The following is a 12374-nucleotide window of genomic DNA, read 5'->3' as shown; positions in this document are numbered from 1 at the left end:
TTCAGAAAACCCTTTGAACAATTTCAGCTAATGTTAATACAAACTGTGGGTTGGTTTGTTTTTTAAAAAAAACCTAGTTAGCTTACCTCAGGTGCAAACATGGTGTCATAGGTTGGGTTGTACTGAACTTCCTTCATAGTTGGATCAAGGTGAACCCCTGTTTCCACATCTTCCTAGAAAAATTCAACAGTATTTTAACTGACACCCTTCTCTGATGTCACATCATCAGTATTAAAATTTAAATGAAATTGCTCCCCTGTCCCCAAAGCTATAGAACTTAGTCCAAGAAAACGTTCAGAGAATGTTTATGGTACGTCCAGATGGAGGAAGTGTCCATTTACCCACACACAACATGGTTACCATTTTTAGCAAAACAGCTCCACCTGGCTCCCATTTAGTACTGTAATACAAAACCAGCCATGAAGGTTGCCCCTTGGACAAATTCTTAATCTGCCCCAACAGGGCAAATGCTCACATGCTCTGGTTAGTGCAGAGATAAATGTCCATGAAAAAAGGATATTAACCACACAGACAGCTATTCATTGATGCAGCTAACTCTTCTAGGCTTATTGTAGTTGTCACCATAGCCAGATAATAGCCAAGTCAGTCAGCTTGATCCCCAGTCTTGCATGCGCTGTTCCTCCAGCATCAGTCAGCTCCTCCAAAAGCCAAATGGACACTTGACAAAGGAGTTTCCTGTACTTGAGGCAACAAAACCATTGTCTTCACAATGAAAACAGCTTCCTTTCAGAGTGGTGAGCAAAAATAATCAGGATTTTGCACTAAGGTTGCAGAATCCAGTGTATCTATATATTATGCAAATTTACATGCATTTCCTTAGTTTGTATAATTTTTTTCTGCTTCATCTAACCATCAAGAAAGGCAATGAACTATAAAACTACTGAAGCCACACCACTGACTATTGCAGTCTCTTTCTGGCTTTGTAGATTTCATGAGGATTTCCTACATCCTTCAGCTTCTCAGCCATAAGTTTAAGTAGTAGTAGTAGTAGTAGTAATAGTAATAATAATAATAATAATAATGTGAGATTCTCTGGATGCTGTATCAAATTCAGTGGACTTCCTGAGGTTCTTTCAGGTAAAGTATTATTTAGTAACTTCAGCGTTCACATTGAAATGTACTGTTATCAGAGATAACGTCAGAGCTACTGACAGATTTTGGAAACTGTGATCAGTGAGTACAGCCATCCCAAATGACTGTATTGACAGCACGTAACTGTTCATTTCTTCATACTGCTGCCTGAACTAAATTTATATTACTAAACTAATACACAAGAATGAGTGTGGAGGGCTTTATCAGGGGCATACGTGCTTCACATATGAAGGGATACCAAAGGACTTCCAATGCCTAGTTGCCCATCTCAAGGTTTTGTTCTCCAACAACTTACAATCTATTTATTCTATATATCAATATAAAAGACAAACAATACAAAATTGTGAACATTTACCACCTTCTGATTACAGAATCAGCACCTTCAACCATACAATGAAAACATTGGGGGGGAGGGGAAGCAGCTGCCAGACTGTTCAAGTATGCAATATGAAGACATATCTTTTACATTTTCCTAGGATAGTTTACTCATTTTGAGAACTACATATTTCTCAACACAAATGACATAATGCCTGTTTTTGTCATTACTAACATTTTATTTAAAGATTGATATTTGTTACCACGTTACTCCCTCCCACCCACTTCCTCCAGATATCCCAGCACTCCAATACCGAAAATTTGTGTTTGCCAATAGGAAACAACAGGTTAATTACAGAATACAGCACTGACAATGATGCTACAATATTAAAACAGGCATTGTTTGGACTAGCAATTCCTCAGATTGCTGATTTTATTTTTGTTTCATAATTTGTTCAAGATGGATTCAATTTCTTGACAGATTTGTTTATTTGTTTAGAAAGTAACTATGATGTTCATAGGAATGTTGTTGCATCAGTGGAATCACAAAACACAGTAATATTGTCCAATGAAATCTATGGACAACGGTTATAATGGTAAACTGATCAACATGCTCATAACTTTTAAAAAGAAAAATTGATTATTTCCATGTCACTAAGCTACCATGTCACTAGCAACGATATACCAGTATATGTCTGTTTCATGTGACTAGGTTACTCTGTTTAATTTCAGCATATGCTACTCCAACTCATTCCCTAAGGCTTGATGGTCTATAACTAAAGCATTAATGACAATTGCCTATACAACCTATTTTTTCTTGAAAGCCACCAAAGTCACCTGGAGCAGCTTTCTCAGTTGCTGAACTGTTCTTATCAACTAGGATATTCTTATAAACATTAAATTTCCCAGTAGTTCAAAATCATTAGGATCCAAAGCAAGGCATGGAATGTTCCGCTTGCGCATGGAAACTGTTCACTACCTCCTCCCTGTGCCCTCAGGAATAGCACTCGATATGGTACAAGGAAATGTTGCTGAAAAGAATTATTTTCTTCCATGATAGCACGCCCTTGTCTTCAACAGATGGGTTAATAAATGCCCCTTCTTCTTTGAGATTCTTTTGAACATTGTTAACATAAAGCACCTACTGGTCTTTTGGAGCAACTTTTCTCAACCTTTGGCTCCCCAGATGTTGCTGGATGACAATTCCCATCATTCCTGACCATTGGCAATGCTGGCTGGGGCTGATGGGATTTGTAGTCCAAAAACATCTGGGAACCCAAAGGTTGGGAAAGGCTGTTTTAAATGATATAGTAATGGTTAGGATTCAAAGAGGAACAGTTTCCCATGTAACAAAGGTGGTAATGCTAGGAAAGTTAGTCTAAAAGTCACGAGACTAGTTGTGTGCTCATTTGGATCCTGGCCAGTGTCTTCTGGCACACAATCTACAGAATTGCATGGCTATTTCCACGTGCACAGCAGCACTCTGGAGAAAAGTTCCCTGCATGGCAACCTGCTTTTAAAATTCAGAGAAGTATCAAAAGCTGTTTGAAATATAAAGCATGAGGATCTGCAGTCCACTATGCACACACATACACACACACACACACACAATGTTGAGCAAGACAATAGCTTTCTGGATGCAGACTTTTTCTCCAGTCTTAACATGCTTTTAGGTTTCCTCGTAGGACCTGCCTTTGTCTGTAAGTTTTCTCTATATCCTTTCCAACTGTCAACGTATTTCTTAACCTGTAGAAACCAACAACTAAATATGCAACTCAGATGTAGAAGTGAACAAACATACCACAAATTGAGAAAATCCTGTTAGATTAGGGCCTGGAGCATCAGTGGAAAGAACCATCAGGCCTGCACTTACAACTGATGAGAAGAAGCACAAGTTGACTACTGTGCTGTTTTTGACAAACTGTATGAAGTATATGATGCAGTTCCAACTGTAGATGTTAAGGGCCACTGGAGATATAATTCTCAACTTTAATTCTGGCTAAGATACAGAATGCACAGAGAGATCATGATTTAACTTGCTGAGCTAAGTTCTGTCACCAACGGATCCCAGAAAAAGCTGCTTGTCGCCTTGCAAGCAAAAAGGTGGGGAAACCATGATTTGCTTGATACAATCTATGTTTACCTCTATAGTTAATGAAAATAATGGTTTGAAAATCCACTTCAATCTTACTATGACTTTAGACTATGCTTCAGGATTGAGATGTAACACAATCAGTTAAAGAAAACAAATCATGCTGAGGTGTTACGTTTGCATAGGAAAAGAGATGGGGGGGCTTTAAAAGTGGGAGGGGTGCCTTCTCCTAGGGGAAGTGGTCGAAGGACCACATACCGGTAGCGAGCAGGGCCTTCCCACACTTTCCTCTCCCTTAATCCGCAGTTTCTCATACAGGCTATACTTCCCTTTCTTTCAGCTTTCCTCCTGTGCTGGGTGGGAATAATAGCTTTTTCGTTCTCCTAGTCTACCAGATAATGAAAGCAAGCTACAAAGAGAGAAAATAAGTTATTTGCTCCTCCACTGGCAGCTCAGTTTCCTCACATGCTAAGTGAGGAAATTCTCCTAGTCCAGCATGAAAATGCAGCAGGAGGAAGAAACGCCAGCAGCTTGCAAAAAGCCACTTCAAGGTAAAGGCAGAGGGGACAGGAACGATGGAGGAGAAGCTGTGAGCTGGATGGCCAAAGTTTTCCCCCTCCGCCCAGGGGACAGAGGGAAAGATAGGTAGCCTGGAATCTTACAGTGGATCAGCATTTTTGTATAGCTCTCCAACTACAGAAGGCAATAATGACTTTTTCTACACAGAGGATTACACTTTATATATTGTTGCTGAAACTGGTAGTGTTCAAAGAACTCCTCATAAGGAATTTGCTTTCAAATGTTAAACTTTACAGAGGCTTAAGCACAAGTCTCCACAGTTGAAAACGGCAAGATTAGGGAGTGTCTATTTAAAACTATTTGAATAACCTTTTCAACAGGGTAACGAAAGCTAGCTATATTCCTCAATTTACTACTAGTGCTTAAAAAAAGTTCAAATGTATGCCCTCTCTTGATCCTTTAATAAAAGGATTACAAAGGATAGAAGACATCAGCAATCCAGAGAGTTACTTTGCATAATACAATTAAAGACTTGCAAGCCAAAAAAGTGTGTCTCACTAACTTTGCCTATTAAAAATGATGTACACACAACATTCCATGGTTTGTGCTTCAGTGGTGCTAACAACTCACTGTTTGATCCAATTCTTTAGAAGGATCTTCCCAATTCATTTGCCTAGAATGATAATAGCTACTGGTACATTCACAAACCTTCACTTCATACCCCATGCTCTAATCAGAAGCAGTTATACTAAGGGAAATTAATTTATTCACAGGCCACACAATAGAACTGTACCAAAGAGTAGTACAATTATCTGACAAGTGCTATTTTTCTTATCACTATGGTATTCCCTCACCTCTCTCAATTCTATGCTATGGATTCCAGGCCACTTTTAAAAAATATATTAGAATCTATTTTGATGTATCTAAAATTCTACTACATGAAAATGAAATACACTAATTCTTAGATAACAGTGAGGATCATTTTTGCTATTAAGGAAACAAGACAACTATTCTAGTTGTCAGTAACTGATGCAGATTCATAAATAGCAAGCATCTTCATATTTAACTAAGTGAATATACGAAAGTCTACCCTTGCTGTAATATCACAAATCCATTCTTTTATCTCCTTCCTCTTTCCTGTTAAAATTCTTTTATTGAGAGAACAGACTGTGACATGAACAATTCTCACGAGGATAATTATAGCTATTCTGGTTCTACTGTACTGTTAGCTCAACTTCTAAACATTTTCAAAACCATACAAAGGATTTACCATTCTCTCTGAACCTGAGGTCTTTGAAATTGAAGCGCAGTAGTATTAACCCAGTTTTCACTTACAAGGCTCTCTGTATTCACAATTTTCATCAAGCAAATCATTTTTTTTGTACAAGTGACTTCCTACTAATCCAAATGAGTACATCTGGATTCTGTCTCTGAAAATACCAACCTCTTTGGTACTGCTTTGAAGAAAGAAAGTCTATAACTATGTAGGATTTTGGTATACTACATTCCAAATTTTCAAATACGACGGCAACAAATAACAGAAGAGCTAAGAAAATTAGCACAAATGTGGATGTCTGTCAATACATTATTTTTGACATTATGTCACTAGCATGTACAGCGGATGAAAATGGAAATGGACTGCCTTCAAGTCGATCCCGACTTATGGCTACCCTATGAATAGGGTGTTTATGGTAAGCGGTATTCAGAGGGGGTTTACCACTGCCTCCCTCTGAGGCTAGTCCTCCCCAGCTGGCTAGGGCCTGCTCAGCTTGCCACAGCTGCACAAGCCAGCCCCTTCCTTGTCCGCAACTGCCAGCTGGGGGGCAACTGGGCTCCTTGGGGCTATGCAGCTTGCCCACGGCTGCACAGGTGGCAGGGCATGTAACCCGAGTCACTCACTGTGGGAGTGATCTTTAGCTGGCCCTTGACACCCAGGAGACATGAGTGGGGATTTGAACTCACAGACTCTGGACTCCCAGCCAGGCTCTGCTCCCCACTGTGCTATACCAGCTGTCTTGTACAGGGGATAACACCTCCTAAAATTTATCTTATTTTACAAGATTGTTCCCTTTGGGCATCTTATGCATATATCTATTTCATTGCTTTTCAAATTCTTCCCATTTTTGTATCACACATTTCTAAACATTGGGTTATTTTAAAGTCGCAGACAAAACACCCAAACAGGCTGACAAAACAATCCAGCATTTATAGAACACAAAGAATATACTGTAGCTGTTTAATTAAACAATAATATCGCAAAAGCAAAATTAGAAAGCGCTGTCTGCTGGATTTGTCTTCTTTCATTTTATACAATTCTCAAAGATAAAAACACTTTGAAGGCATTGTTCAGTCAAGAGAAAATGACTGCATGAGTACGCTGGATTGCCTTTGAAGGTGAGTCAGAAACTGCAGCTACTGCAGAATGCTGCTGTTTGTCTCCTTACAGCAAAGGTAGCCAATGTGGTGCTCTCCAGATGTTGCTGTACTACAACTCTAATTACCCGACCATTGGCCATGTTGACTAAGGCTAATGGAAGCTACAGTCTACAACATCTGGAGGGTACAAGACTGGCTACCCCTGCCCTACAGAGACTCACCTACACTGACTACCTACTTGCGTTCAGGCCTAACCCAAATGGCTAGTAGTCACCTAATTTAGGTCAGGTGTGGGGCATCTTTGGTCCTCCAGAAGTTGCTTAACTACAACTCCCACCACCCCAGCAAGCATGGCCAATGACCAGAGATGATGGGAGTTGTAGTTCAGCAACACCTGGAGGGCAAAAGGTTCCCCACACCTGATATCGGTCCCTGTAGCCTAAGGAGTGCTTTCTACCAGATGTACCTCCCCATGCTCTTAGAATTGTGAGAGGAAGTCCTCCTCTGTCTCATCCTTTATAGGTGTGAGGACTTCAAAGGTTTCTTCATAGCGGTTCCATGCTATGAAATGGTCTCCCTAGTGGGATACACCAGAACTTCTCACAGATTTCATTGCAGATGAATGTGACAGGGGAGGCAATGTAGGAAAGGCCTTTCTCCTTTCCAGTATAACTCACATGAAAATACTTTCTGTATAATTAAAATCATGTGAAATGTACGTAATTTTTAAAAGGCCTTCATTTTTGTTACTGTTCACTGAAATGCATGTCTCCCCATACCCTATACTTTTATTGTGCAGTTGAAAATACTGCACCATCGGGATAGCTCCCCCAGATTCTTCTCTTCATTTCCCCCTAACTCTGATGGAGTTCCTATTTGTTCTTCATCTCAAGAATGAAGCACGGATCTAGGTTCTGCAGAAAAAGTCATTATCCAGGTAAAATAGGGCTGCAGTCCCCAACCTTTTTAGGCCTATGGGCATTTGAAAAAGTGTTGGGGGGCCTTCACAAAATGGTTGCTATGGTGGGTATGGTCAGTCAAAAAGCTCCCATGACACAGAAAGCATACTCCTTCTCTCTGCGTCAGCCACTACCTCAATCATACAGACCCGGAGAGAACAACAGACACCCAGACCCAGAGAAAGAGACAGAGAGAATACACAAATACACACAAAGCTGGGGGGGGCACCATCAATATACACCCCACTCTTTCCCTTCCTTCCATATCCGGTTGCTCCATTCTTCCCCTACCCTGTCAGATTGCTCCTCTCTGACCCTCCTTATCCATTTCTGCCTGCCTGCCTCTCTCTCTCCCCCCCTCCCCCAACACATTTTTACAGGGCACTTTCCCACCTTCTGCTTGGCTGCTGATCTTAGCATTAGAAAGTTCACAGAGCTTCCCCTTCTCTCACCTTGTGTGCTTTTCAAAGCTAAGATTGCTCTCTTCAGAAGTCTGGCTGGGGCTGGGGCTGGGGGGCGGGGAGAAGAGAGAGAATGCAGAAGCTTTGCAGGTGCCTAGGAGCACTTCATGAGCACATCTGAATCCATAAGTGCCTGGAGATGGCAAGGGCTTCCAGGACCCAGGCAATGGATTGGAGGATCACCTCTTCCCAGCACAAGGATATCACTGGACAATGAGGGAGGATTATACGACTGAAGAGGGGAGGAAAGAAATTCTATATCCCCCAGTTTTCTGCCCGCAACACCAAAAAAGAATTATAGTGCAAATCTCCATTTCTGTGCAGAGGTTAATGCAAACAGATTAAATGCCTGAACATTATCACTGCTACAACAATAGCAGAAGCTATCTTTAGTGTTTATGCAGCTAGACACAAGTATAACTGAAAACTCCAAATAGCTTTTGGTCATATTAATGCACCTTCAAATTGGCAAGTAATAATTTGCATTATAAAAAAAGAAAGAGAGATTTCTACATTTAAAACCATGTTTGCAAACCCATTGAAGAAGATGTCTCCACCACTCATCTACAGTAGGGCCCCATTCATATGGCGGGCCCGGTACACTGCGGACCCCTGCCGAAAAGCAAAAACCGCTGAAAAGCGGAACTCATTGAATAGAATGGCGTGCAACACCCGAAAACCGCCGTAAAAGTGGAACAAGTGCCCTATGAGTGGGGCTTCAGTCTAATTGTGTCTAACTGAGACCGCCGTAAAGCGAAGCACTGTAAAGCGGGGTCCTAATGTATTATTGTAACAAAAAAATGCTAACAGTTACACTCCCGTCAACAACTAATATCTCAGTCCTAAAGATCCTACAACAAAGCACTCATAATGCCAAAATACAATTTAAATAACATCCAGAAGAATATAAAGATCAAATAAGGAACAGGTTTGAGGCTTTAAACTTAGTTGACAAAGAACCAGAAGAACTATGGACTGAAGTCAGGGACATTATCAGGGAAGAATGCAAAAAGACAATACCTCTAGTTAAAAAGAGAGAAAGACCTCAATGGATGACTGAAGAAACTCTTAAAATGGTTAAAGAGAGAAGGAAAGCAAAAGCAAAAGGAGATAGAAACACGGTCAGAACCCTAAATGCAACTATACAATCACTATTACACAGGGACAAAGAAAACTATTACAATAGTTATTGTATAGAAATAGAAGAGGACAACAAAAAGGGTAGAACAAGAGCCCTATTCCAAAAGATTAGGGAATTAAAGGGAAATTTAAACCACAAGTAGGGATGTTGAATAATCAACAGGGGAACACACTGACTGACCGAGATGAAATAAAAGATGGAAGCAATACACTGAAGAACTCTATAAAAGAGATGACAGGATGACAGATTCATTCACGGAGGAACCATATGATGAAGAACCAGAAATTTTAGAATGCGAGGTGAAAGCTGCTCTTAAAATACTTGGAAGAAACAAATCACCAGGAATAGATGGCATACCAATGGAGTTGCTACAAGCTACTGAGACTGAATCTGTCAAAATTTTGACAAAAATCTGTCAAGAAATATGGAAAACTAAACAATGACCCACAGACTGGAAGCGTTTGATATATATCCAAATTCCAAAGAAAGGGGATCCAGGGAATGCAGTAATTACCGAACTTTTGCCTTAATATCTCATGCAAGTAAAGTAATGCTCAAGATTCTACAACAAAGGCTCTTACCATATATGGAGCGAGAAATGCCAGATGTCCAAGCTGGATTTAGAAAGGGAAGAGGCACCAGAGATCATATCGCAAACATACATTGGATAATAGAACGGAGCAAGGAATTTCAGAAGAAAATCACTCTCTGCTTTATAGACTACAGCAAAGCCTTTGACTGTGTAGATCATGAAAAACTATGGAATGCTTTTAAAGAAAAGGGGGTGCCACAGCATCTGATTGTCCTGATGCGCAACCTATACTCTGGACAAGAGGCTACTGTAAGGACAGAATATGAAGAAACCGATTGGTTCCCCATCGGAAAGGGTGTGAGACAGAGGTGCATTTTATCACCCTATTTGTTTAATCTGTACGCAGAACATATCATATGGAAAGCGGGATTGGACCAAGATGAAGGAGATGTGAAAATTGGAGGGAGAAACATACTTTAAGATATGCCGACAATACCATACTCTTAGCAAAAACCAGTAATGATTTGAAACGAATGCTGATGAAAGTTAAAGAGGAAAGCACAAAAGCAGGACTACAGCTGAATGTCAAAAAGACTAAAGTAATGTCAACAGAAGATTTATGTAGCTTTAAAGTTGACAATGAGGACATTGAACTTGTCAAGGATTATCAATACCTCAGCACAGTCATTAACCAAAACAGAGACAATAGTCAAGAAATCAGAAGAAGGCTAGGACTGGGGAGGGCAGCTGTGAGAGAACTAGAAAAGGTCCTCAAATGCAAAGATGTATCACTGAACACCAAAGACAGGATCATTCAGGCCATGGTATTCCCAATCTGTATGTATGGATGTGAAAGTTGGACAGTGAAAAAGGCGGATAAGAGAAAGATCAACTCATTTGAAATGTGGTGCTGGAGGAGAGCTTTGCGCATACCATGGACTACGAAAAAGACAAATAATTGGGTGTTAGAACAAATTAAACCAGAACTGTCACTAGAAGCTAAAATGATGAAACTGAGGTTATCATACTTTGGACACATCATGAGAAGACATGATTCACTAGAAAAGATAATAATGCTGGGACAAACAGAAGGGAGTAGAAAAAGAGGAAGACCAAACAAGAGATGGATTGATCCCATAAAGGAAGCCACAGACCTGAACTTACAAGATCTGAACAGGGTGGTTCATGACAGATGCTCTTGGCGGTTGCTGATTCATAGGGTTACCATAAGTCGTAATTGACTTGAAGGCACATAACAACAACAACAAAGATCCTAAAGAATCAGTATATCTACATGCAGCGCTGACTGAAATAAATCCTGAAGCTCATGTGAAGCTTTTGTTTAATTGGTTGCTTTTATGGTAGTGGCTGACTAATACAATGTTTTGTTTTGTAAAGCTAGCTTTGTTTTATATGAGAGAGGAAGGCAGGGTTTACATAATACAACAAACCACCATGTTTTGGGATACTATACTGGGTCGCAATTGGTATGGCCCAAACAAAGTATTTATTTGCAGCAGCACGTAGGTTCAATCAAGGAAAAGGTGAATCTAGACAAACATCTGATCAAACCTAGAAGGGTGAGCAGCTCCACTACCACCTAGCTTCTTTGATATAACTACAATTCAACCAGAGTTAACTTGTCAAAGTATGAAGCGGAAGTTTCAGTAAAAAGAACTGCCAACGTTTGATAGCATTAATTGGAAGTTTTCAGTAAATTCATTAAATGTATATCAATTTCACCCTGACTTTAATACAGTATTGAAACATATATATATATATATATTATATATATATATATATATATATATATATATATATATATATATATATATATGTATATATATAAAATCCACAGCTATGATATGGTTTAACGGCACAGAATCTAGGATTAAAAAAAAAATTAAACACAGGTATCAAGCAAGGCTGCCCAATATCTCCTTTATTATTCCTCTGGTCATAGAATTCCTAGCCAGCAGATTACGAAACAATGAGGGCATCAAGGGAGTCAGAGTGGGCAGGGAGGAACATCTGTTAAGTTTATATGCAGATTATTTGCTCTTAATGATTTGTAATCCTTCGGAAACATTCTCACGTGTAAAATCAGAATTAGAGATATTCAGCTCAGGTTTAAGGGTAGATTTAGAGAGCCAGTGTGGTGTAGTGGTTAAGGTGTTGGACTACGACCTGGGAGACCAGGGTTCGAATCTCCACATAGCCATGAAACTCACTGGGTGACCTTGGGCCAGTCACTACCTCTCAGCCTCATGAAAACCCTATTCATAGGGTCGCCATAAGTCGGAATTGACTTGAAGGCAGTACCTTTACCTTACCTTTATGAAGTCTGATTAACTATTTCTCCATACACCCCCAGAGACCCAAAGACACTTTGAGAGGGAATTGAGAGTTCCTTTGGTTCACTCACACTTTCAGCACTTGGTGGTCCACATAGCTAAAAATCTCAATAAATTTTAATTATGTTCCATTATGGAAGAAGATACAAGCAGATCTGAGAAAATGGTCTCGAATGATTCTGTCTCTCTCCAGCTGAATAGCCTTAGTTAAAATGAATATCCTTCTCAAATTTACTTATTTATTTTATGTCCTCCCATAAGGGTCCCCTTTAATTGTCTGAAACACTGGCAACATAAAATAGAATTCTTTATTTACAAATCTAAAAATCCTGGATAGCCAAAAATCTCAGATACAGGGGGGTCAGGAACAGAGGATGGGGAGTGCCAAATTTGTGTCTTCATTATGAAGTGTATCAAATTCAATACCGCCTCTCCTTTCTGGATTCCAAAATTGAAAGGCGTTGGGTACAGATTGAGAAAAACATATTAAAACAGTGTACTAATGCAGCTGG

The 12374-nt window shown here is 39.8% G+C and overlaps 1 protein-coding gene across 3 annotated transcripts in view; it reads right to left on the bottom strand.

Annotated features, from left to right (window-relative positions):
• Window positions 1-12374, bottom strand: part of CDC40 (cell division cycle 40) — a 59901-nt gene that overhangs the window by 37384 nt on the left and 10143 nt on the right. For all 3 annotated transcript variants that reach the window (XM_061623600.1, XM_061623599.1, XM_061623601.1), the window contains exon 2: window positions 87-173. In XM_061623600.1, coding sequence (XP_061479584.1) covers window positions 87-137 — 51 coding nt within the window. In that variant the 5' untranslated portion in view covers window positions 138-173. The remainder of the gene's footprint in view (window positions 1-86; window positions 174-12374) is intronic.

This window comes from Rhineura floridana, chromosome 4, assembly GCF_030035675.1.
Source record: "Rhineura floridana isolate rRhiFlo1 chromosome 4, rRhiFlo1.hap2, whole genome shotgun sequence".
NCBI lineage: Eukaryota > Metazoa > Chordata > Lepidosauria > Squamata > Rhineuridae > Rhineura > Rhineura floridana.
The sequence above is the reverse complement of the archived record's forward strand: the minus strand, read 5'-3'. Positions and strand labels throughout refer to the sequence as shown.